This window comes from Miniopterus natalensis, chromosome 6, assembly GCF_054644295.1.
Source record: "Miniopterus natalensis isolate mMinNat1 chromosome 6, mMinNat1.hap1, whole genome shotgun sequence".
In the NCBI taxonomy this organism is placed as follows: Eukaryota; Metazoa; Chordata; class Mammalia; order Chiroptera; family Miniopteridae; genus Miniopterus; species Miniopterus natalensis.
The window spans coordinates 3964821-3991868 of NC_142086.1; the positions used below are offsets into that span (position 1 = coordinate 3964821).

At 46.8% G+C, this 27048-nt stretch overlaps 1 protein-coding gene across 1 annotated transcript in view; it reads right to left on the reverse strand.

Moving 5' to 3' along the window:
* The window catches only part of SLC9A9 (solute carrier family 9 member A9), a 484070-nt gene that overhangs the window by 67325 nt on the left and 389697 nt on the right, over window positions 1-27048 (reverse strand). Inside the window, exon 14 of the mRNA XM_087818510.1 lies at window positions 26502-26581. Within this exon, the coding sequence (XP_087674636.1) occupies window positions 26502-26581 (80 nt within the window). The remainder of the gene's footprint in view (window positions 1-26501; window positions 26582-27048) is intronic.

The window sequence follows — 27048 nt, forward strand, 5'->3', positions numbered from 1 at the left end:
CATCTGTGGGTAGAGGAGCATCTGCCTGGGTGCTTTGAAGGTCAGAGCCCATTGCTGCTGCTTGTCAGGGCCAGAGTGAAACCAGTCACGACCCCATGAAGGAGAGTCCCATGCGTTTTGCTTTTCTGTCCTTAAGGTAAAGGGTAAGAGAAGCAAGGAGGGATCCTTGAATGCCAATTAAATGACCTTTGTATATAAGAGATTAATATGGATGTCCCCTTAAATAAAAATCCCTACTAAACCGTATTTGGAGAGGTAGGCATGCGTACCTCCCGGCAGGGGCCTCCGGCCCCTTCACTGCTTCGCGTGCACTGGCTGTCATCTTTTTCTTCTGTAATTAATTACAGTTTGCACCGCTGCCTATGAACTGAGTGGCTGGAGGGAAGAAACGCAGTTTCCAGCTCTCTTGCTCGCCTGCTCGGCGTAAGCCTCGTATGGGGGTTTTCACGGCTCGAGTCCCAGGCTGCCTAATTCTTGCTCAGTGCACGGCATTCCTCTTCCCTCCTGCCTCACTCTATGCCCCCCCCACGCACATGCTGCTTGGCTTCTAATGCAAGAACATTACTCTGCAGACCCTTTCCACTGAGGGTTCTGACGCTTCCCAGCGCAGCGCAGCGCAGCGCCACGGCATCGGGGACCATCGCTGCGCCGCAGAGCCGCAGCTGGCCCCGCGAGCAGGGCGGCGAACCCCGCGCTCCCGACAGCACAGCGCTGCTGCCGGCCTGTCCTGTTCCAGCGCTGAGCTTGGCTGTGCTTAGTTCTGATCGTTAGATTCATGCCAACAACTGTTGCTCGATTCACAATTTTCTTACAATTATTAATACCACTCTGGGAGTGACACTTGCTTCTGTAAAAAGATGCTGGGGCTTGAATTACGCGGTGTCCTCACACAATTACAGCTCCCAAACGTGTTAACCCACATGGAAAACGAGCGTCCAGGCCAAAGACTAATGCAGAGGAGAAACCTCAGAAGCATTCAGGATACAATGTGAGAACTTTTGCCTTGTGACATTGTAAACAAAATAATAAGTGACTGGGAATCACGGTTGATTAAATTCATGTTAGAGGCCCTCAGGGCTGTTACATGATGCTTAGTCTCCTGAGCTCCCTTTCGTATTGTCAGCCAACAAACTATAATTTCATGCTTGACTAGCCTAATATAGACTTAGGTTCCAGATTCCCTGCACAACCGTGCCAAGCTACAGCCATTAAGAAAAAAGCAAAGTAAATGAAACAGTGGCAGAGGTCAAAAGACAATGCCCAACTCAACCTGAAACAGTCTCTCACCGGAAGGCATTAGTGATTATACTGCCATGCAACTGAAGGGCCTTTCTGCTTGCATGCTGACCAACATCTGCTCGACCTTTACGAGAACACTTGCTCGGAGCAGGCACATGTAGCAGGCCTGGAGGCCATCATGGCGAGAAAACAGGTACCGAGGAGCGGCTGGAATTTCTCCATGGAAAACCAGGTGGGTTCCCATCTCTCAGGCACTCTGTATCTAGTGGGGTCTTGAAGAAACTGAAAGAGGCTCCAGTTCAGGTCTTTGTCAGATCTCCCTGGATCTCTGCTTGTACCTTTTAAAAAGATTTCTGCTGGAAAAGGGGCACGAATTTTTTTCAGAATTCATAATAATTATTTGTCCTTACTGTATTCAGGACTATGCTTGCTGGTAGCAAAATCATAATTAAAGCTGAAAAGGGTACTTAATTCTAAATTTCTTTAAGAAATCCTTAACGAAATTCTTAAGAATATGCCTCCCTCCATCCTTCAGGCTGAAAAGTCTGCCCCAAAGCCTTTTGGTACTTACATTAATCAGTCCTCTTTCTGCGTTTTCTCAGAATAGCATTAATTTGATATGATGGAGAGGAGGTTTTCTTTAATTAGGATATTTTTCACTGCTCTTTAGTGTTTCTGTTTTGTAGGCCCTTTGGAGCAGTGGGCTATGGATGCCTGGCTCCCATGGACTTCTGGTTATGAGAACATATACCTGTGATGGGACCAGTTTGGGAGCCTCCAATGCCTAAAGATAAAGAATTGTGGTCTGGGTGGTTTGAGGGATCTAGAGTAGGATTTAAAAACAATCATCAATTCATAACTGGATTGAGTAGCAAAAGAAGATACGACAGTCATTCTGGTTCATAGCTGTTCAATGCAAATTTAGACTAAAGAATTAAAGGTATTGGAGGACATCCTGTAAGAGTCATTACTGGGTATCTGTGGATTTAAACACCTTTTAGGAGGTGACAAGTTGCTTGCTATGGTATTACAAGCTGGAGAAGCTGTGCAAAATGGCTGGGGAGAGATGCGGAGAGAAATAACATCAGCTTCAGACACCAAACTGAGAATTAAATTTCCTGAAGAATTTTGATCCCTACTGAAGAAAAAATATATATTCTTTTACCAAAACTACTCCAATAAGCAAATGCAGAAAGTGGTGCTACATGGGTGCAAGTGACTGACATCTTTCACAATGGTGAGCATTATGATAGTTAGTATACATCTTTCACACTGGTGAGCTATATTATGATACTTAGTATACATCTTTCACACTGGTGAGCTATATTATGATACTCAGTATAAATCTTTCACAATGATAAACTATCTTATGATACTTAGTGTAAATCTTTTACAATGGTGAGCTATATTATACTTAGTATCACAATAAGACCATGAACTTGTCATACTTTCTCTCTCACGCTCACTCACATGGACAGGAATGGATACAGATTTTGTGGACTTGGAAGGTTATCCAATTCAGTGGGCCATCCTTAACAAAAAGAATATAAGGTTTACAATAGAAAATAAGTACAGATCCCTTACATGGGGCTCTTTCAAGTGAAGGACCCTGAGCTGAGCGTCACTGATTCTTGGTGAATCCCCCACGGGATGAGAGCTGTGTTATGGGAAACCAGGTGGAGGCAGGCAAAGGGGACATGCAAACTATGGTGCGAAGGCCCGTCCTTCACTTAGCATGTCTGAGTGCTTTGCTGACCATCTTAGAAGCTGCCTGTTGATCTCTAGGATGGGACCGCTCAATGAAATGAACACCAGAACTTCTGCTTCCCTATGACCAGCAGACCCTGATCCAGAATTTACTGACCTGGAAGATTCCTTGAGAGGCCACTTGTAAAATTTATTGCTGACATATTCCTGTTTATCACTGAATTACCTCAGATTTAAAATACCCCATCCAATGCCACCATCTATGTAACAACTAGAACAATGTCCACAAATAAGTTTCAAGGTCAAACAGCTAGCTACCAAGAATTAGATTTGTCAAGATGAACTTGAACAAGTTGTTAAAATCAGGCAATGCTTGTCGACATATACCCTGTGGACACCATAACATATCACCTTATTTCAAAAGACCAAGCAAACGAAAAATTAGCTGTAAAAAGTCCCAGTGGGTGATCTATTCAATCGCCCAGGATGGGTATGGCGTGTCTAGCGCATGTTCCAGCCCAGACATACGTGTGTGCATGCACACACACATACACGGGTCTCCTCCTGAGAAGATTATATTTTCTGTCTTATCTTTCTTTGAACAAATTGTCAAAACAATCCTCCAATGCTAGAAAACATAATTCTTAAATGCTAGTGATATAAAAATGGCTGTAATAATACAAGCGGCATTGACACTTTCAGAGTTCCTCAAATCTGCAACTCTCCTATTTTCTAGTCTTTATTCCTTTACTTACTGAAATGACTGATCTGAGCAGTTCTGACACCCAGCGGAGGGGAGGGAGGATGGTTTTGACCTTAATGGATGGTTGACTGGGCCGCGCATCCACAGACTTAATACCAAAGAGGTTCTGGCTGCTCTTCCCCATGGTCCTGCTTTCCTTTGTCCGACTGTGTGTGATCATGTGCACACAGCACATGTGTGACAGGAACCATTAAGTTCTTTCTTATTTCATTTCTGTGGTGACAGGAACAGAAAGACATTCTTCTAAAATTCTTTTCTTTTTCTAGGTAAAGTGTGAAAATGGAGGGTTACAGTAAGTCAGTTCTCAGAATGAGATGTTCAGCTACGATACAAAGAGGGAAAAAGTCATTTTCAACAGCTAAGCGAGAACTGCCACAAATGGTAGCCAATCAAATCAATGACACGCTTCACAGCGTTGCCTTGGATTCAGCCAGAAAATGTTATGGAGAGAAAACTGCAGGAGTCCCTGTGACACCCCAAGCCCCTGTCCCCCCACAATGAATTTCAAGGGTCTGCTGGGAAGGCGGTGGGCCTCCCATTGACGCTTTTGATGGTATCAGTGATGGCCCAGGGTTTCATATATAGTCTGCTATTCATACATTAGAAATGACAGAGGCTGTACATTTTCAGCTGGGCTATTTACCCAACACTACTGTCTTAGATCATGGATCAGGCCCCACGAGCTCCCATTTAAAGAGCTTTTGTCTGTGATCTGAGCTCTGCACACGGTTCTGAGCCCACTACCTGAGCAATATTATATCTAAATGAACAGCCAGCTATATGCTGAATGATCTGAACAGCTTGAAGGTATGACCGAAAGAATGGCTTACCCACTAAACCCACATAACCCCCAGAATAACTATAATTCTAGCTTTTGGGCTGAAAACTATTTAAATAAAAGATTATTTACAAAGGAAACAGCAAGGAAAAGAGCCATGTAAATTAGATTCATTAAATGGGCAGATTCACTCGCAGTTCATTGCAGGGTAATTTATTCCCGTTTTCTCTGATGTCATCTGTTGCTCAGGTTGATAATTAGTCATGCTCATTAGTAACTGCTGGAGGTTGCTTTGTGCTTTGGCAGAGAGAGACATATTCTTTGGGAGAGCTCCTATGAATACTGGCCTTTCAATATGGGTGCAAGAGTTTATTTGCAAAAATGCAATTCTTGTTTTCTCAAACAATTCAATATCCTGTTGCATGAAGGTCCACATTCTCAGGAGGCTTTGCAGATGAATCTCTCCCTCTCTTTACTGGTATGTGAACAGTGAAGACCAAAAGGGAAAAGGGTAAGATGTTCTTCCTGACTCAAGAGTGCTTTCTTCTTAGAACTAAAGATAAAGTTTTAAAATTCTTTAAGGAACACCTCTTTTATAGGCCAAGTTAAAGATCTCTTGAGAAGTCCAATATGTTGATGATGCCTCTTTACAAGAGTTTATGACCAGAAAATTAACTTTGAAACTCTGTTTCATAACTCCACCTAAGGGGAGAAATGCACGTACCTAAGAAGGCAAGACAGTAACCCACCGAAATTCTGGTGTGTCCCAGTTCTGTGTAATGTAGTGACAATGGCCTTAAGAAGAAAACAAGACTGATGCCCACTATTAATTTCTCTTTTCAAAAACAAAATATTTCCTGGCATGTAATTAAAAAATTTTTTTTGACCAATATTTTACACTTACATCATTTCCCATTTATAATTCTTTCTTGTTTCAGTGCATTGGAGGGGGAAAAGGTGTTATATAGTTCTCTAAAGAAATTAAACCAAATAATAACAATCAGAACATTCTAAACTATTTATCCTGAATATACATTCTGAAGGTAGTAAAACTAGTGAGAGGTGATTTACATAACAACTGGATGAAGGACAGAATATCTAGGAAAAATTTAAGCTTTTTGTTAAGAGGACGCTGAACACAGATTAGGTTCCTGAGTTTGGTTTTGGATGTACTGAGAGGCAGACAAATGAGGGTAGTCAAGTAAGTTGCATCCAGGAGCCTGAGTTTGACCGAGGTATAAACTTGTGACTCATCTCGGTTCCCGTGTTATTTTAATCCAAGAGTACGGATGGAATCACTGAGGGTTAGAGAACAGAGTGAGAAGAGAGCTGCAGATAGAATCCTGATTAACTCCAACATTTAATGGGCAGAGGAAGATGAGCCTGAAAATAACTGGCCAGAGAAGCAGGAGAAAACTCAGGGCAGGTGAGTCAGAGGGAATGGAAGAGTGTTACAAAAAGGGTCGTGGAGAACACCTTATGAACTTCACCCCAAAGGCATGGCAGTAAAGGCAAAGATAAATGAGTGGGACTGTATCAAACGAAAAAGCTTCTGCACAGCAAAAGGAACTGAAAACAAGACAAACAGGCAGCCGACCAGATGGGAGATGGTATTTGCAAACAGTAGCTCCCACAAAGGTTTAGTTTCCAAAATATATAAAGAACTCACACAATTCAACACCAAACAAATAAACAATCCAATTTAAATAATAGGCAGAGGACTTGAATAGACATTTCTCCCAAGAAGACATACAAATGGCCAACAGATACATGAAAAGATGTTCAACCTCACTAGCAATTAGGAGAATGCAAATCAAAACTACAATGAGATCCCACCTCTCACCTGTTAGAGGGGCTGTTATCAGCAAGACAGGTAATAACAAGTGTTGGAGAGGCTGTGGAGAGAGGGAAACCCTCATTCACAGCTGGTGGGAATGTAGACTGGGACAGACACTACGGAAAATAGACTGTCGAGGCCTCAAAATATTAATAGAGCTACCATACGACCCAGCAGTCCCTCTCCTGGGTATCCACCTAAAAACTTGAAAACATGTATTCACAAAATATATGCACCCCTACGTTCACTGCAGCATTATTCACGGTGGGCAAGACATGGAGACAACCAAGTGCCCTGCGGTGGAGGCCTGGACAGAGACGTGGGAGGTGTGCACAGTGGACACTACTCACCATGCGAAAGGATGGGTACTGCCATTTTCAACAACACGGATGGACCTGGAGAATGTTATGCTAAGTGAGATGTCAGGCAGGAAAAGCTAAGAACCATGTGATTTCACTCATCTGTGGGATATAAAACTTAAGCTCATGGACACAAACAGCAGTGTGGTGGCTGCCAGAGGGAAGGGGCCTGATATCTGGTGATGGAAGAAGACTGGACTCTGGGTGGTGGGCACACAGTGGAATATACAGATAGTGTACCGTGGAATTCTACACTTGAAACACATATGATCTTACTAACCAATATTACCCCAATGAATTTAATAAAATATAATTTTTAAAAAAGGGCAGAAAGAACGGCAGCTATCAACACTATCACATGCTGCTAAAAAGACATGACACAAGAACCACAGGTCTCTCTGGTTTAGGGACATGGTGGCCACGGTGACCTCACAGGCTGCGTTAGCGACGTGGCTGAGATGGGCACCAGATGTCAGGGCCATGAGGAGTGTCAGGGAACAAACAGACGGTGCCTGTGGTCGGCTTTCCTGGGAAGTCGACTGGAAGGGAGCGTGATGAAAGACGGCTGATGGAGGGGCCTGGGGCTCCTGGAAGCTTTCGCCTATGTGGCTGTGGTTAAATGGCTGAGGCCGACGCATGCTCAAAGGCTGTTTCAACGGGTCTAGTTAGGAAAGAATGGTGGACGTGACAGGAAAACAGAAAGTATGAGAAGCAGGCTGCTTTAATGTTTCAGGGACTGAGAGGAGGTCCTCTGCGGCGGTTTCATGTTTTCCGAAGCAGGAGGCGAGCTGATTTATTGCGAGTGAGAGGGGAGCTGGAGAGCTGAAATTTGGGGAGAGCAACGGAGGTTTGAAAAAGTAACTCAAGACAGAAATGATGAGATGCGAAGCAGGACAGCTGGGCAGTATGGGCCCACTGGAGGTCGGTGATCAGTAATTATAAGGGAAGCATGTGTCTCTGTAACAGGGCTCAGCCCCCAGATGCTGCCCCCAAAGCGGAGAGAAGGTTCGTCACTGCGTGGGGCTGTACCAGAGGTAACGGGCAACGGAGTCTCGAGTGCTTGCGGGGTGTTAAAGGACGGCCCACGGATTCCAAGGGAAGGAAGGAGGAGATCGGAGGAAAGTACATCGTAGGGAACCACGGTCCCTGCCATGTCACAGCAGGGCCTCCTCTCCTCATGGGCCACCCTGACACAGCTGTCTGCAGGGGGAGAGAAATGTTCTATTTAAAGCTGTCCATCTTTAAAGTCACTGAACAGAAAGAATTTCTTTTGGATTAAACTAAAGAACTAAGTCCGATTTTAACGACTCCCTTTCCCTTGAAATTTGTAGGAGGCCCAAGCACAGAAAAAACAAATTTCAAAGACAAGCCCAGGCCCATATGTATTCTTATCTGAATACAGATTCCTCCCTACATGCCTGTTAAAACTCTCAGCACAATAAGTGTGGGGAAAATACTCTCTTTTTCCATTTGGCTGATGGTGAAGGAACATCACTGTATACAAACAACTGGAGCCCAGATGAGAAAGAGGCGGAGACAGAAGGACCAAGCTGTAGGTTTACTCAAAGGGGACCCTCGCCTCGTTTTCCGTTGTTCTCAGCAGATGAGTGCTGAGCTCATCGCTTAAGAAAACTGACACTGATCTTATAGAAAATAATCTGCCTTTGGTCTCATTCCCTTTTCTGCACTCTGTGGCCTCTTATATTATATTGATTTTATCAAAACTTTTGGATCAAGGAAAAAGGTAAAGGAATAGAATTAAAAGTAGAATCATAAAACAAGAGAAAAATAGCGAGAACTCTGCATTCAACTCCACACACGTTCTCAGACGACTGTGGTCACTTTCCTTCGCCAAATAAGAAGTAATATCATGGCCGAGGGCAAGTCTAGGTTTCCTTTTTCTCCAGAAAGGAAAATGCCTAGTTATTCTGGAAAAGCAAATGAAAGGAACTGGAATGTTCTCCTTACCAATTAAACCTCCAATAAACACAAAGCACCTGACAACTGAGGGAACTGAGTGAACTTGGACCTGGTAGGAGACATAAACTGAAGCAATTGCTGAAGCTCCAGAATGGGCCGTCTGTGAGCCTAGGAGGTGCCGGATGAAGTCTCCTCAGTGAGAAACACTCAGGTGTGTCTGACCCTTGGACTTGGCCATGCACAGGCTCAGCAACTTTACCAAGCTTGGTGACCGATCATTTGGGGCTTTAGTAGAGAGGGGGCTTTACACATTTAATCAGATATTAGCGTGGGAAAAGAGCAGGGGTGGTTTTGCCTGCTACTTTAACAAATGGAATGGGGAGGGGAAATAAAAAGGATGGCTCAAGGAAACAGGTAAGTGAAGGGGTGGAAATGAAATTCAAAATTCCTCCAGAGAGACTTTGTTATAAGACAATACAGGCTTTTTTGGCTAAATCAGAAATCAAATGGAAACAATCCCAGTTGAGGTTCAGAGCTATAAAGCACAACATAGGGAAAGAACCCTTGGACGGGGTGTCCCATGCACTGGGTTTTAGTCCCAGCGTGGCTGAGCCTCAGTTTCTCTACCTGCAAAGAGAGAGGCATGTCTACTGCTCTGTGCTAAAGCAGAAAGTCCACCAGAGTCGCCACCTGCCCACCCCATCCACAGCCATCCTATTTGACTTAGGAAGCTATCTTTTCAACCCTCCTGAATACTTGAGATGCATTTTATAGGTAACCCTGAGTGAGCAGCTATTTCTAACTCTGTCTTCAGAGAGTATGTCTCAAACCAAGATGATGAAGAGAATCCAGTTAGAAAAAAAATTGTAAGGTAACAATTGAAAGAGCCTCATAAAAAAGATGAGTTCCTGGCTTGTCAAGAGCAATGTAAGATTGCTTCCTTTGTTTCTATCAGCAATAGGGTAGAATCGGGCCATGTGGGATGCTGGGTAGGAAGGTAAACAGCTATTAATGGCAGCACAGTGGACTTCATTCCATTGGGCACAAAAGAAGAGAAAGAGCCCTGGCCATTCCTGCAGGGGCCGCCTCTCCTTCTGCCCTGCCCTGGAGCCCAGGCAAGGCAGCTGAGGCCCGGGCTGGCGGCCGCAGGGGACACGTCTCCATTCTTTCTCTCATTTTCATCCATGCTTCCTGTGGCCGGTCACAGAAGTCAGCATGTCAATGATTTACTTCCTGGGAGTCCAAGAAAGACCTTTATTTACTATATGCCATCAACATGGGCTATTACATTTGCTGAATTTGTAAGGCTGAAATCAAGACGAGTGGGCCCTGTTTCTGGAAAGCCACGAGGATACACACTCCTCACAAAAGTGGCTCTTGTCCGGCCGATTTCTCACAGGAGAATTTGTTTTAATCACTTCCATTGTGCAATGTGGTTTTGGTTGAAAGCATAAATAGATATAAAAAACTGAAAAATGAGCTCTAATTTGTAAGCTTATTAAAACCCATGGAGGAGACTGTGTGGAGTCACTGGTTGCTAAGGCCTCAGGAGTCCCGAAAGTGGGTGCAGACGGCTTCACGTTGCTCTTGTTAAGGGGCAGGAAGGGACACTCCATGCACTTTACAGATGAGGAAACAGGGCCGTTCAGGCTCATGTGGCCAGCAGTGCTGAGGCCCAACGCCTCTGCCTTGAAATCTTGCTGCTTGGCCATCTCTGGGCCCAATGGCGCGTTCTTTGGATATGATTTCTGGTTTGGTGGGAGAATGCCTGACTCTTCTCACAAGGAACACTATTCATTTAAATAATTGCTTGAATCATATTTTATGATAGAAAAATAGTTTCTTTCCATGGCCAGTTGGGATCCACAAGGACTCTCCTAATCAAAGGGCAGGGGGAAGCCAGCTGCACAGGTCTCTGCTGACTGCAGCCCTGGGCCCGCTGTCCCCTCCCTGGCCCTGCCCGGGCTCCTGGGGAACTGGAGCGGAGCATGCACACGGAGCCCTGCCTCTGCCCGTTTACTCCCCGGGGGGAACGTGCCGCACGTCAGGCCACTGTGGAGCTAGAGCAAAGCTGTTTCTCCTGAAGAGCCTGTCGGTGGGCTAAAGGTGTTTGTTTACCTGAGAGGAGGGGACAGGGTAGCCTCTGTCCCCGCAGACGCAGCAGCTGCCCGGTCAGCCCTGCAAGCGCCTCCTCGGGCAGAGCCTGGGTGAGTCTTGGGCCAGGGCACGAGGGAAAGGCTGCAGGCGCGGCGGGAGGGAGGCGGGGCAGGCGCTGAGTCCTGGAGCCGTAACAGCAGCAGCCCTCTGTCGAGGGCCCGTTTCTCCAGCCTTATGCTAGTTAAGTTTAATATCGCAAATCTCACAACAATCCTGAAAGATAGGTATTATCATTATGATCACATCCCCACTTTATAGATTAGGAAATCAAGGTTTAGAGATTTCAAGTAACCTCCCCAGTGTCACATGGCTAGTAAGTGGCAAAGATCTAGAGCAGCCCTTGGCCTCCTGTCCCTGATGCTCCGGGCTAATGAGGAGGCTGACGGGGCAGGATATGGCATCGCTACTGTACTCACAGCATAAGTTAAGCGGAGGGTTAATTTAAGCAAAGTCTACAAGTAGAAGACAGGTTGATGAAACTGAATTTTCAAAAACTACTAAATCGAGCGCTCTCTCTCACTGAGGAGGACACTCACTGCGGAGCAGCCTCTGTCTCACTCAGCCACAGTCCTACTCAGAACAAAAACAAGTTCACTAGTGCACTTGTGGGGCAAGACGGGTAAGGGGCTTTCTGTCCCAATGAGCGGCTCAGCAAGAACACGGAGCAGGTGCATATAAACACGTTTTCACCTGGGGAACCAACCACTCTCTCCCCACAAGGTCAGTCTCTCTGCCTCTCTGGTCTCTGTGACTGGCAGAAGCAGCATCCAGTCACCAGTGACGGCACCCCCACTTCCTGGCAGCGGGCCCTCCCCGCCCTGCCTCTCCGTGGCCTGGACACGAGTGAATGCCACACCAAACTCTATGTATTGCATCTGTCCCTTTCTATTCTCGTGGCAACAACTGTCATCTAGGCCCTTGTGACATCTCCCTAATCAATGCTGTTAGATCAATCTTTCTAAACTCCTGTGTCCACAAAAATCATCTGACTCCCCATTATCTAAGGAATCAAGTCCAGACACCTCCACGGGTACTCGCAGCCTTTACCGATTTCCCTAGCCACAGCTTTTTAGTCCCTTCTCTCCAGAGCCAACCCACACGAGCCACGCTGCAGTTTCACTCTAGGCCGAGCTCCCTCACACTTCCCCACCTGCTCGCCTGAGCCCGGAGCTCTGTGTTGCCTGGAAAATTAGGCACATCTGTGTTTGTTTGGTGCTTTGTTTTCAGAGTGGTTTCGCTTACCTTGCTCCATTTGAAAATTACAGTTACTATGGGGCAGATATGATTATGCTCATTCCACAGATTAGAAAGTGTTCCTGTGAGCAGGCCTGGAAGCCAAGGTTCCACAGTGGAGGGGCCGAGGCAGGCCCAGGAGAGCGCTCCTCAGATCCACTCTCTCTCAGTTCTGCGTTGCCTTCCTCTCTCCTTCATTGGCCTCTCCTCTGAGTCCCTCTGATTTCTACTTGTCAAATTCTACCTTTTACTCAAAGTCCAGCTCAAATCCACTAACTCTGTGAACACTTCTGAAATCCCTTGTGAGGGCTGATGGCTCTCTTTTCTCTGGGCTCTCATGCAACTTGCCTGGCATTTAACACAATTCGGGGAAAAGGCCCGAGTGTTCCTGGATACAGGTTTGAGGCCAATGAAGATTTAGGTTTTAAGTCTATTTGATCATGACTCCCATTAGGAAACACATTTTATATCATGAACTAGTGTACACACACCCACACCCAAAGCAAGTTTCGTGAAATAGAATTCACTTCTAATTCTGCAATGCACGATCATATCCTCCCTAGCCTGCTTCCACTTATTAAAAAGTGCTGGTTAGGAACCCACTATTGAGTCAAGAAACACTAATAGTGGGTTAGGAACCCACTATTGAGTCAAGAAGCACTCAAGAAGCACTATTGAGTCCCGATCAGCGGTTTGGAAAACTCTGGTTTAAATCTAATCTGCCTTTTCTAAATGGCCTGGACAACATTTCAAAGACTTGCAGAAGACTGAGCTAGCAAGAACGCTGTGTTCATCAGGGATTTAATTGCCATTCCCAACAGGAACACAAACAGTTCTCACAATGAGGCCAGGAAGGAAGGGCCTCCGCTGGAAGCTCCAGCTCCTGCCTGCTGGGAGGTGACGGAAAGCAGCGATTCTCCCAGCTATTGAAGGGAAACTGACAAATAAAAGCTATATGTTTAAGATGTGCAATGCACTGCTCTGATGTTTGTATACATTGTGAGTTGATGGACATGGTCAAGCTAATTAACAAATCCATCATCTCACATAGTTCGAACATTCTGTGTGGTAGGAACACTGAGATCTGCTCTCAGCACATTTCAAGTGTACGATGCAGTGTTATTAACCGTGGCCACTGTGCTGTTTGTTAGAGCTCCACAGCAGCTCATCTGGCGTAGCTGAAACTGCACCCCGCCAACCAACACCTTCCTGCTTCTCCCACCCAGCCCCTGGTAACCACCAATCTCCTCTCTGCTTTTATAAGTTTGACTTTTTTAGATGCCACATGTAGGTGAGATCATGCAACGTTAGGAACCCTTGGTGGGCTGGCTGGTGGAGGAGTGGGGTACATCCATTTCACAGTAGGTCTTCTTCAAAAGAGTGGGGTTTGTGGGTGTCAGGTCTGGGGAGGAACGTTTCCCAATAAGACACATCTGTAGACTGAGAGGAGACTTATGTACCCATCCTTATCTTGAATAGAGCAGGAAACCAGCTAGAGTTTTAAATAATAAAAATGTAATAAAATCCTTTGCTCATACCTGCATAGTGAGTTTGAGGACCTCAGGCCTGGAAGTCTGTCACTGAATTTAGTATCATTCGAACCTTATGAAGCACTCTGTGTTTGCAAAGTGCTTGTACAATCACCCATGAACATACTGTTCATCTTCTGAACATTTTAGTTCAGGGAAGACCGCAGGGCTTTAGACTAAGGGGGAAAGAAAAGAAAAGAATGGAAAAAGACTTGGTCAAGCTAAAGACCAGGCTTCCGAGCTTGTGTTGCTGGAGCTGTTTAAGGTGTGGGCACCCGCTTCTGAGCGGGCCCCTCTCCTTCAGCACCCACACTCCGCCGTGCTAGCACGCGGCTCTCGGGAGCTCCCAACAGGATCTGTGTCTCCCTGAAGCAGGAGGGAAAGGCGAAATCTCAGTGCCTGCAGGCCAGTGCTGGGGTACTGAGGGTTGGCGGAGAGGTGTTTGCGGCTGCTGGGAAAGGAACAGAGCAGTTACTGTCGTTCTGTTCCAGCTTTTAATGACATGGTAAAGGACCAGGGGTGGCCTTGCTTAGGAGCCTGTGTTTATAAGCCGGAAATCAACTCTGGCCAAGTTTCAGCAACAGGCCAGTGAAATCCCACATGCTGGTGAATTTCAAGGAATTCCAAGGAAATGCTTCATGATGTGAAAGGCAATGGTTGGAGGATGTGTCTGTTTCCTTTGGAAAGAGCTTAGCTTTCCTGTGCTTCTCTCCCTACAGCAGCCACTTTCAACCTTTTTCATCTCACAGCATATAAACTAATTACCAAAATTCTGTGGCACAACAAAAAATACATTTTTTGCTGATCTGACCAAAAAAAAAGGTATAATTTTGATTCATTTACACCAGACGGCTATTGTGTTGGCTGTTGTCATTTTTCTATTTGACAATCTAAGGGAAAAAGGTCAGTGCCCTGACTAAATAGCCAGGTATCACCTGTTTTAACAATTCCTGTGGCCCACGGTTGAAAATTGCTGCCTTACATTGAAAAGCCCCACGGCATCAGCTACCAGGGGCCAGGCAGTCCCAGAGGCTGAGGCGCCTGAACTGGTGGCACTGAGTATATCAGTTCAGCAACTGAAAGCAGCCTTTTCTTTGAATGTGAATTTGAATTCAACATTTTCTGTTAGATTAGTTAAAACCTCTGTCGGGAATTCTCCTGTTTCTGACCACAAATAGGTAACTGGAGTACCAGGGCTGAGCTGCGAAACTGAGTTGGTTTTTTTAAGGAGAAAACATCTGGTGGACCCAACAATTACACCACTGGACCATGTTTGTTAGTGGAAATTAAGAAGCAATGTGTTAATGCAACGATGCCTTTATATTCCACACGTTCAAGTTTTGAAAACATGCTGCGTGGTCCAAAATTTCTCTCCAGGAAGAATGGAACACCCCTGCCTCATTTTCATCCACAGGCAACTGGTGGGCATGGCCAGGAGCCAAGGCCCAGAGCCCTTTCTGCCTCCACTGTCTCTGACACGCCACCTTCCCTGTGGCCGAGCACTCTCTTCATTATAGCCGCGCAGGGCTGGCCTCCTGCTGTCAGCAAGACATGTCCTCGGGGCCCTGACGCAGTCATCTGTGAAACCCTCCGGTGTCACCTTCCGCCCATCCAGTTGCCCTGAAGCTCTCACTGTTTTCCAAACAGCTCACGCCCGCTGTGCCTTTGCCGCCCCGCTTCCTGGCGGGAAGGCCCTTCGCAGCCTCGCCCAGTCCTCGCAGCGCCTCACTTCTTTGTCCCGTTTCCCGCAGTGGCTTCTGTGTGGCCTCCTTGATTCCCCAAAGCTGGCAGGTGGCCACGCCCACGGAGCTCCTGTAACTGTACACAGTCCTGGGCATGGGGCCGCCGCCCGCCCATTAGACCTGGCACCCCGGGGGTGCCCGCCACAGCTCTGCGGCCTCGGGAACGCTGGAAGGCACGCTTGTGTGTGCGGGGAAACCGAATTCAGTTAAAACAATTGAAGAAAACTTAAACAAAATCCTTTTCTTCTCTTTTTCAGAAAGAGAAACATGAAAGCTAATGCAATGCTGGGAGCAGGGACCGTGTGGGTTCCCGCTAAGCGGCTGCCCCCAGGTGGGCCAGGCTCCCGGCAGGAGCAGCTCGAGGCGCCTTAGCCTCGGACGCACTGCTCTGCCCGCCTGTCGGAGCGCCAGCTACTGCCAGTGAGGGGCTGCTGACCGCCGGGGCAGGCAAGGAGCTCCAGCCTTGGCTTCGAAGGCTCCCCTCAGCCTTCATGCCGCCCCGCCATGGGCCTCCCTCCAGGCCCCCCGGCGCTCAGCGGCCCTCTCATTGTCTAACCTGCCTTAGGAAATGCCCATGCCCCCCCCCCCCCGAACCTCCACTGACCACCAGCACACCCACCTTTGCCCACCCTCATTTGTGAGCTGGCTTGACATATGTTGAGACTACGTCACCACCATCTACCTTGTGCAGTGAACTTGCATTATGGCAAAGTCACATCTGCCCATGTGTTTTGTATTGTGTCTGCCACAGCTTCACATGCAGACAAGGCTGGACACTGTGCTCCACGAGAGGCCCTGCCTCGGCCCCCGCCAGGTGGGACACGAGGCAGCGGCCATGACTCATGTCCACAATGTGTCTCTGGTAGCTCATGAATTTGTTGACAGCTTGCAAATGACTTAGCTCCTACAGCTGAGAAGGGGTGACCAAGCAGCAATTAAAGAAAATTTTAAAAAACCCTTTTCCATGCAGAAGAAATATTAAAAATTAAAATTAAATCTGGCAACATTGAGGTAATGCATATATATTTTTTCAGTCTTTTTCCTTTCCCTTTATTCCTCATAAAGATGATTCATTGCTGACCTAGAAATCGTCAACTATAACATCTCATTGCTGGTGACCAAACACACAGTGCAGCAGGAAGGGTCTTGTCACGGCGAGAAGGCACAAGCAGAGCAGCTGCCACCAGGGCTTGGCTGCCTCCACATGGAACAGAAAGACTGCTGACTTCTCCGTCAAGTCCAAATTGCTATCTGTGGTGTAATCTCAAGATAACTATGTGACTATGAACTATAACTTAAAAAATCATAAATAAAACAATTGCATGTGCAGAATAGGACACACAAAAGAACTACCTGACATACAGCTACATCCATGTTCTCAAGACCAGATCAGAAGAATTATGTCTGATCTTAACAGCCTAAGTGGAACCTTTTATTTTTAAAATAAAGACTGAGGAATTTGTAATGGTATTAAAATACAGCTGTTACTTTACCAGATATCAAACTGTACTATGAAGCCATTGTAATCAAAACAGCCTGGTATTGGTATAACAACAGGCATATAGATCAATGGAACAGAACAGAGACCCCAGAAATTGACCCATGGAATTATGGTCAGTTATTACTTGACAAAGGAGGCAAGAGCATCCAGTGGAGTAAGGACAGTCTCTTCAATAAGTGGTGCTGGGAAAATTGGACAGGTACATGCAAAAAATGAAACCAGGTCACCAACTTACTCCATACACAAGAATAAATTCAAAATCAATAAAAGACTTAAATGTAAGTTGTGAAACCATAAAAATCCTGGAAGAAAACACAGGCAGTACAGTCACAGATACCTCACGTAGTGGAATTTTTACCGATACATCTCTTAGGGCAAGAGAAACAAAAGAAAATAAACAAATGGGGCTACATCAAACTAAAAAGCTTCTGCACAACCAAAGAAATCAGCCTCAAAATACAAAGGAACCCCACAGCACAGGAGAGCATCTTTGCCAAGGATGCATCTGATAAGGGGTTAATTTCCAAAGTGTACAAAGAACTCATACAACTCAACAAGAGGAAGACAAACAGTCCAATTAAAAAATGGGCAAAGGACCTGAATAGTCACTTCTCCAAAAAGGACATACAGATGGCCTAGAGACACATGAGAAAATGCTCAACATCACTAATCATCAGAGATGCAAATTAAAACCACAATGAGGTATCACCTCACACCTGTCAGAATGGCTCCATCAACAAATCAACAAATGACACGTGCTGGCGAGGGTGTGGGGAAAGGGGACCCTAGTGCACTGCTGGGGGGAATGCGGACTGGGGCAGCCACTGTGGAAAACAGTGTGGGGATTCCTCAAAAAATTAAAAATGGAGCTGCCTTTTGACCCAGTGATCCCACTTCTAGGAATATATCCTAAGAATCCTGAAACACTAATCAGAAAGAATATATGCACCCCTATGCTCATAGCAGCACAGTTTACAATAGCTAAAGTCTGGAAACAGCCCAAGTGCCCATCAGTAGGTGAGTGGATAAAAAGCTGTGGGACATTTACCTCATAAAATACTATGCAGCTATGAAAAAGAAGGATCTTTTATCCTTTGTGACAGCATGGATGGACCTGGAGATTATTATGCTCAGCAGAACAAGCCAGTCAGAGAAAGACAAATATCACATGATCTCACTTATATCTGGAATCTAAAGAACATAATAAACTGATGAACAAAACAGATTCAGTGACATAGAAGCATGGAACAGACTGACCAGTCTCAGAGGCAAGGTGGGGGTGGATGGGTGGGGAGAGATTAACCAAAGACTTTATATGCATATATGCATAACCCATGGACACAGACAATAGTGTGGGGAAGGTCTGGGGTGGGGAGTGTGTATGGGGTGGAAGGCGGCAATGGGGGAAAAAGGGGACATGTGTATTATTTTCAAGAATAAAGATAAATTTAAAAAAATTAAAAAATAAATGAGATATTAACTATAAAAAATTATTACAAGCATACAAAATAATGGATATTTTGGCCACTGGGAGATAATAAATGACAGTGAGCAGTAAACACATTACATGATGCTTCCCTGGAGATGCAGACATCAGCAGGTAGTAACACAGTTAGCAGTAGTGGGCACTGCCTAACTTATTTAATCCTCAGAGCAAACCTGTGGGGTAAGGACTTCTAGTACTCCCATTTTGCAGCTGAGAGACTGAGGCAGAGGGTAAATAACTTCCCTAAAAGTCACAGCTCGTTAGTGGATAGGCTACAAAGGCAAATCAGTACATCCTGACCTCGGAACCAGACGCGTTTCTATTTGATCAAAACCAAGAATAGAATTCTAAGTGCATTTTTCTTTCTACCATAGTCATGTTCCTGAGAGATATCCATAAGTCAGAGCTTTAAAAACCGAACCAGATTGGAACGCAAGCTTTGTGAGAATTTGTCAATGGCGATATTCCCAGTGTCCAGGGCAATGCCTGGCACAGGGCAGCTCCTAACAAACATGTAATGAACAAGCGAACAGACAATCAAGTGAAGAGAGTCTAATACAGGGCTTTGCAATGAGAACTGGCTCAGCACGTTTTTAAAAACTGGATTTAAACAAATTTATTTTGTGAATCCAGGCTAGAAGAGGGGGAGTTACCTTTTGAATTTATTTGCATAAATTCAAATTTTCATATTGTTTGCTTAAAGTGAAGATGAAATGAGAGAGCATTAAAATTTTACAGGGAACAAGACAGAACAAATCAAGGATGCAAAGCTCATAGAATCCTGGGATCGTCGTGGAAAACCCAGTTATCAACTTGGGACCCACAATTTCTTCCAGTCACAGTGGGGGCTCCGGCATGTTGGGAAAGCAGTTTACAACATCACCGGTGAGTCGCCTGTCAGTACCCGGGAAGGGCTGGGGTCTCGCTGAGGAGCACTGGGTGTGCTCAGGCCACAGGGTCTTGTGGAAGCGGCGCCGCTTAACTGTTTTAATGTGGTTGGGCTCTGAGAGGCAAGGGAACCAGTTACCACCTGTAGAAACCTGTTTTAATAACTAGCCAACTTTCCCAATGGATTTGGCTAAAATGAAGGACAGTATTTATTATTCCCAATATATAGAAGACATCAAGAAAGACCCAAGTTATGACCTAAACAAAAGACAGCTCAAATTTCCAAGTATCGTGAACACTTCCCTCCAGTGGTCTCACCAAAAAGTCACGGGAACACACGGATCCAGGAAGCCAGTGTTTCCTTCAGTGAGTTTTAACTCCATTTCACTGAGGTGCTATGCCAGGTGCTAACTACATCTCTCTTCGCCAGTGCCTGAGAGGGCAAGGACAGCCAACAGAGAGGCTGAGTCCCCGAGGGACTCCCTGCCTGCGTGGGGGTAGCTGCCCTGCTGCCCCCGGCAAGCGCGGCTCCCCCCACAGTCCCCTTCCCTGGGGCAGCAGTTACACGGCCGTGTGCACCCGCATGGGGATACCACGGGGATGTAGTTAGAGAGTCTTTAGAAAGACTATTGCTTATGCTTGTTTCAAAGATTTTGAAAGTTTGGTGCTCTCTGAAACCACGTATGGAGTTATCTCACATTTTGCAAGTGAGGGTGACCTAATCTAATTTAATTAAAGAGTTCCCTCATTAAATTGGAGATGCCAGAGTCTCTTTGTTACCCGAAGGACCACCTGTTATTTCAAGGGGCTTTAGGGTCATAATTCATTTCAATGAGGCAAATAAGCAAGGTTTCATGAGGGCCCACCATGCCTACCCCGTTTGCTGCTGAGCCTTCAGTACTAGTGTGTTGCCTGGCACACAGTAGGCACTCAGTAAAGCACCCATTGAACGAAGGGTTTCTTACATACTTCTTCTGCTATACCTCCTGCTGCTACTGGAAGTAAAACACACCCTGCCCTCGACTGGTGAAGCTTCTGCTGGGGAGAAACCATCACACAGACCTACCAATTGTGTGCCACCTACAGTCAGTTGCATCCCACATATTGACGCGACCAGAAGTCAGTGGACTGACCACTGAACCAGGTCCCTTGGATTCCTCAGGGGGACCTAGACTGCCTTTTGTTGATTACAGACGCCGGCCCCCAGTCCATCAGTGGCCTCAGGTGTGCCTTTTCCTTCTCTGGGCTCAGTTGCCTCATTTGTAAAACTGGGATCACAGACCTACCATTCCTCGATCCTCTGAGTTTTTGAGAAGTAAACTCAAGTCATTCACAAGGCCACAGTACCAGCCCAATAAATAATTCATGGAAGCTTCAGCCAGTGGGAATAAGAAATAACTGCAGTGCAGTGATCATCATTTAAAATGGAAATTACTGCTCAGGACATTCAGTCCTGTGATTTAAAATAAGCGTCACTGTGTGGGATGCAATGGATTCTGTGAAGCTTTAGAAGGGGAAGACTACAGTGCCATTGCACTTAAATTCATTAAGTACTTGGGCGCAAGTATCATTTTAAATTATCCTGATGTTGCAGTTTACTTTTGCTGGAACGCAGCCCCGGCCGTTACACTCTGGCACTGGAGGGGCTGGGCCCTGCCACCTGCGCGCCAGACCCGCCGGGCGCCCGCCTCGCAGCTGCGCTCCGGCCACTGCCGGAAGGGCGCCGTCCACGTGGCTTCGTGGAATTCTGTTACCGGGCCGACTTGCCAACCCATTGTTACCTCTGCACTTTATTCACACTTATGTAAAATGTTGGCAACCGCATGACAGCCCCTGATTTTCAGTTCAGATCAGTATACAGGAAGTGCTAAAAATTATTTTAGGCTGCCCTTTTTATTTTGGAAAAGGTCCTTCTTATCTGGTGTCATTCACATTTGTGAGACTAACACACACACAGGCTTCCCGAGAGATGATAAACGATGGAATGGAAGGGCTGCAGGAAGCAGACAGCCCAGCAGGGCCATTAGTCACAGGGGATAAGACAAGACTCCTGCACCAGCTGCTACACTGTGAGCCTAAGCATTTGTCTGATGACTTAAAATCTGAATAAAGGGCATCGATTTCTACTCCTAACTCCTCATCAGAAAAGACTGTTAGAGAGGATGGCAGGTGCCTCTACCATTTTGAGTTTTTATATTAATGAAATGAACGCATGGTAGGCGAGAGAGGTGAGTTCAAAATCACCCCGAGAGCGGCTTCTAAGCCAAAGCCAGGCTTGAATGCACCAATTCAGGTGCACCAATGAAGCCTAAGGAAGGGTGGGTCAACCGTTGGGGTCAGTCATGCGCTGTCCCTGCCTCGGGGAGGGACACTGGGGCTGGAGAGGGTGGATGTCTACACGGGCTGTGCCCTTTGAATGCTGAAGGGCAGCCTGGCGAGGACAGTAAGAGTAACCCTGGTCTGCCTGCTCTGCTTCCAGACCCACCCAGCAACCTCCAGACAATTACCTGGATTTTCCAGCTGCATCAGTGTCTAGAATGATGGTGCCCTGGAGAGCAAATCTCCCTCCCTCCCTCCCTCCCTCCCTCCCTCCCTTCCTTCCTTCCTTCCTTCCTTCCCTCCCTCCCTCCCTCCCTCCTTCCCCTCCCCTCCCCTCCCCTCCCCTCCCCTCCCCTCCCCTCCCCTCCCCTCCCCTCCCCTTCCTCCCTCTTTCTCTACCTTCCACAAATATTATTAAAACAAATAAAGCACATACTGTGTGAGATGGTGATAAGGGTTACCAACATGAAGCCGGGAGAGGGTGAAAAAAGGGTGCTCCTGTTGGGACTGCTAATTTAAATGAGAGCCAGGTGGGTCTGCTGACAAGTTGAATGGAAGAGGTGACTGAAGAGGCTTGAGCATGGCTTCGGAAGGAGCCTGCCCAGGAGGGAAGAGCCAGTGGAAAGGCCGGGAAGCAGGACTGTGCTTGGTGTGTCTCAGGAAGGCCAGGGAGCAAGAGCAGGAAAGGGGGATGGTAGACACCAGGGGCCACACTGTGACTTGAGCCCTCCCATGGCTGGGAAAGAATATTCCTCCCCATGGGGCATATATGATTTAGGATCTGGTGTCTGGTTTACACTTGCCTCCTTTGAGCTCGGCTGGGGAGCTTCTATCTCTATAAAACAAGCCATTCTTGGAGTCTTCGGCATATTTAGCTTTCTGGCCCTGAAAACTCAAGGACCTGACTTAGGAACTTGGGGCTGCTTTATGGTGGTGTTCTTGGGGTGACCAACAACCCCAACCTCATCACCCCATGGATCTTCACAGATGTTTGAGATGTGCAGTCTGTACCACACATGTGAGCAGTCTTGGTTACCCACGGATGTGATGGCGATTCTGTGGACATGCAGGGCTGGGCTTTACATGTAGATAGGGTGTCGTGGGCAGAGAGTTGTCAGGACAAAGTCCATGTAGGGCACTAATGGACTTAGCATGAGACAGATCTGAGCTCAGGTCACAGAATTGACACTAGCTGTGGAACCTTAAGAAAGTTAAGTTCTCTGAAGGTTTGTTTCTTTCATCTCAGAAAAGGTACTTGTAAGAATGAAATGCAACGGAAAGAGTGGCTGTGAGAATGAAGTGAAGTAATGCAGCCAGTGCAAGGGGCCAGTGCTCAGTCCCACCCTTTCCCCTCCCCTGCTCAGGGCCTCCTTTGCACTGCACGACTCAGCATTGCTGCTCACACTGAGTCACACTAATCTTAATTAGTCATCGATTTGGGCGCACAGCTTCCAGCAATGCTGCGGACGCGGCCAGGCCGGCTCAGCAGAGGCTGGCACAGCCAGCAGCCCGCGTGTGCTGCGTTACCCTCTTCGGAGCTGTGGGGTGAGATGAAACAATGAGCGCAAAACACTCAGCACAGCGCTTGCCCACTCTCTGTCCTCATCAAATGTTGATTTTTATTACTTTTACTCTCTTGTGGTTTTGGAAAATTGTTATGGAAATGTATGTTGCATTCAGTATTTTACAAAATAGTAAAAAACAAAACAAAACTATGTGAACAACAGTGGCTTGTTTTGTTGATAATGATGGTAAATTCAGTCTTTTTCTACCCTTGGATCTGAATATTAGGCATAGACTGGCTGCGAATTGAGCACTGTGATTGTTAGTTTTATGTGTCAACTTGGCTAGACTACCCAGTTAACCAATTAACCGTAATCTGGGCACTGCTGGGAAGGAACTCCAGTGAGCTAACCTTTCCGCCAGCTCATTAAGTAGAGATGATCCTCTGTGATGTGGGTGGGCCCCACCCAGTCAGATGGGAGCCCTTAGAGCAAGACCGAGGCTTCCCTGAGGAAGCAGCTCTGCCTCCAGACTGCAGCATCAGCTCCTGACCCACAGACGCCAGCCTGCCGACCTGCCCGGCAGATCCCACACTGGCTGGCTGCAGTCAAATAGGCCAGTTCCTGGAAAAACATTTCTTTTTGCATGTATGTATGTGTACATGTATGCACATTTCTATACACGTGTGTATATGCATATACATACGCACATTTGTGTGCATGTATGCATGTATTCATGCATGTCTGTATATATGTATACACATGTACACATTCACACTCGCATGCATGTGTATGCATGTATGTGTGTGTTTGCATGTGTGTATACATGTGCACACACATATACATGTGTACATGTGTGTGTGTATGTGTGTGTATAGCTCCTACCAGCTCTGTTTCTGTCTCTCTAGAGAGCCCTGATTGACACAGGTGCATACGAAGATTTATTTCTTCTTCTTTTTGTCAGTAATTCTTTTTAAAAAAAAAAAAGTTTTTATTGATTTCAGAGAGAGGAAGGGAGAGGGAGAGAAAAAGAGAAACATCAATGATGAGAGAGTCACTGATCAGCTGTCTCCTGCATGCCCCCTACTGGGGATCAAGCCCACAACCCGGGCACGTGCCCAGACTGGGAATCGAACCCTGATCTCCCAGCCATGCCGGCTGGGCTCTTGTCAGTAATTCTTATGATGCCTCATTTGCATGATGTAATTTTAATGAAATGAAACTTGAGCAGCTCCAAACTGCATAATCAATTTCTCTCAGCCTCACAATTTCTTTTTGGCTCAGCCAGTCAACCTGACCCCAGGATGGGAGGCCCATCCCTCCATGGGTGGGGCCAGCATAGTCCACCTATGAGGTTCATGGGCACATCGCCTGGGTTCCAAGTGAGCATAGTATAAACATAATGCCAAGTGGATAATCTGATAATTTGTCTCTAAAATTGCAGATATATTGAGAGGTCACAGAGCGGAGCTGGGGTGTGCTCCTCCTGGGCATGCATTTGGCGCACGGCTGGGGCACTAACACGTTGTTGTCTAGTGAAAACATGTCTGTGTGGTGAGGCCGGCACTGCAGTTTCTAGAATGAATGAGGACACATCACCATGAAGAAAGGTACCACCAAGAGTGTGAATCTGCACTGACTGGTTGCTAGTCTGTCTGTGTTTACATGGACATAACCCTCCCTGAAAAGTGAGGTAAAAACCACGGCATCGCCTGAATTCGGCCCTGCTGCCTAAGCTTAGAATTTGGGTGGGTTCCCACTTCCATTTTCTTATTTAAAGCTACATTTCCCCTTTATTACCGTTCTTCATTATAAAGCCTTCCTCACAGCACGGTCAGAATGTGAACAAAAACATCTCTTATCTCATTTCCAATTTACCATTTTCTTACCATACATCTTGTTATAACCAAGCAGCCTTTAGATGCACCTTGAGTCATATTTTTTCACTTTGTACCAATTTGGTTATCAGATACGTTAAGCAAGGGCAGGGGAAGTTGTTTCCAGAAAAGAAATCCACCAGGAACATAGCCCAGCATAACCTTGTAAGAACCAGCTTCCCCAGGAAGGCGCTGGGTGGTTGGTAAGACACCAGGACCTCCAAAAGATAGCTGATGGCCGAGAGGGCTGCTTGTAAGGTGGCAGCCACCTACGCCGTCCATGAGAGCTCAGGGTGGAGCAGGAAGGTACCTGCCCACAGGTAACAGCCACAGAGAAACAACCGCAGCCTCACGAAACCCCCCTCCACATCGCCGCCCTGTGATTCTCGAATGCTCTGCCTTTTCAGCACTGCTTTCTAATTCTCACCTTCTTTTGCTTCTGCTCACCTCTGCGGCCTTCAGTGGGCTGCTCTGTTCACTCTTCCTTAATTTTCCCTGCACACTCATTCCTCCGCTGTGCCCCCGTCCTTCCTGCTGTGAGCCCCCTGTGCGTCTCGCCTCCTCTCCTCGCTCCATTTCACATCTTTTTCATCTGACTCTTTGAATTCTTCGCTCTGTTCTTAATTCTCCTTCCCCTCACCGATCTCTCTGGCTTCCACGGTTGCACAGACGCTTTGAAATCACCCAGTGGCTGCCATGTCTCCCCTGAAGAGGGGCCCGAGACTACGGAAAAACCAGCTCCGGAGGCCCAGCAGCCAGCTTCCAGCGCGGTGCCGCCCCTCCCCGGGGCTCCTGCCTGGGAGCTGGGAGCGGACGGCCGCCCGCCCCTCACGCCCGCAGGGACCCTCGGGGGCTCTCAGCCCGGAGGTCGCCCGGCAAGGTGCAGCTGAGCCCCGTGTAGACATTGGCTGCTACAATTTAAAAATTGCCGGTCACTGGGCAAAGCTTCCTCAACCAACTGAAACCAAGTACAGTGCTGCCTGGGTTTTCTAATGCGATCCGCTCCGGAAGACGGTTCGAGTTCTGGAATGTTCCAAAACCGAGGGATCAGCAGCCCACGGCTGGGCCGCAGGACCCTGCCCTCAGCCGAAGCCGGGTGGCATATCTGACTTCCGAGGCGGGTTCGAAACCTGAAGCATTTGCTGCTGGGTTTACAGCATCCATGAACCGAAATGTTTGTCAACAGAGACATTCGAAAACCGAGGCACCGCTGCCGTGTTATTTTATAATGAGCGGGAGCACCTTTCTCCTCGGCGCGTTCATCCCCCGCCTCCTCTTTCACTATTTACCCACCGACCAAAGGACAGGAGCGGTTCCGGGAGAAGGGGAAGGAGCTGTGACCGGTCTCGGGCCCACTGGAGCAGAAGAAAGATCCTTACAGAGGGGAAAACGGTCGCAGAAGTGAAACCGATGGGTCCTTCAGGACTCTGTGATTTTGTCACCTGACATTAGGAAATACTGCACTCAGAGATTTCACTGTAGTCTCTTGCAACGTAAGTATGGGCCACACAGCATTCGAGCTTCTGAAATATTTGCGGCTGGTAAATTTAGGGGTGAAATCGCTTTACCTTTCTGTGTTTCGGGGGAGCAGGAGTGCGCACCTCAGCGAGAAGCGGTGGCCGCGGCGTCCCCCTGCCGGGCCCGGGCACCTCTGTCAAGGATACTTGTGGTCGAAGCTGTACCACATTCGGAAGAGCCCAGCGCTCTCGGCTTTGGTTGTGCTTTTGTCCAAGTTATTTGCTTCCTGGAGACAGACAATTGAAAAAGACAATGAATACATGATCAACACAGAACACTGACGTCTAATATCAACATCAGTGTGTGATATATGTATTGTCACTATAAAAATATATGTCAAAGCCAATTAAATTTAACTACGTTAAACACTTTCCAGGCCGGGGGGGGGGAAAGCAGCTATCATGCAAATGAGCTCCGAGACCTTGCCCTGGACCAGACGCCCGCCCGGGTGTGAGTCAACATTTACTTTTCTTAGTAATTCCTATTTTAGTAAACAGCTGAGAAACACCACTTTAGACATCAAATAAAAATGATATTTCTGTCAGATTGCTGTTGTGGGAATTTTGCAGTGTAGTTCTGTCAAATCTGGATGGTATTTATTTATGACTTACCAGAAGGTCAAGACTACAGGGATTCTGGCAGCCTAATACTTTTTAAACGAGTTTTTATTTTGTTCTTTCGATAGATCACTAC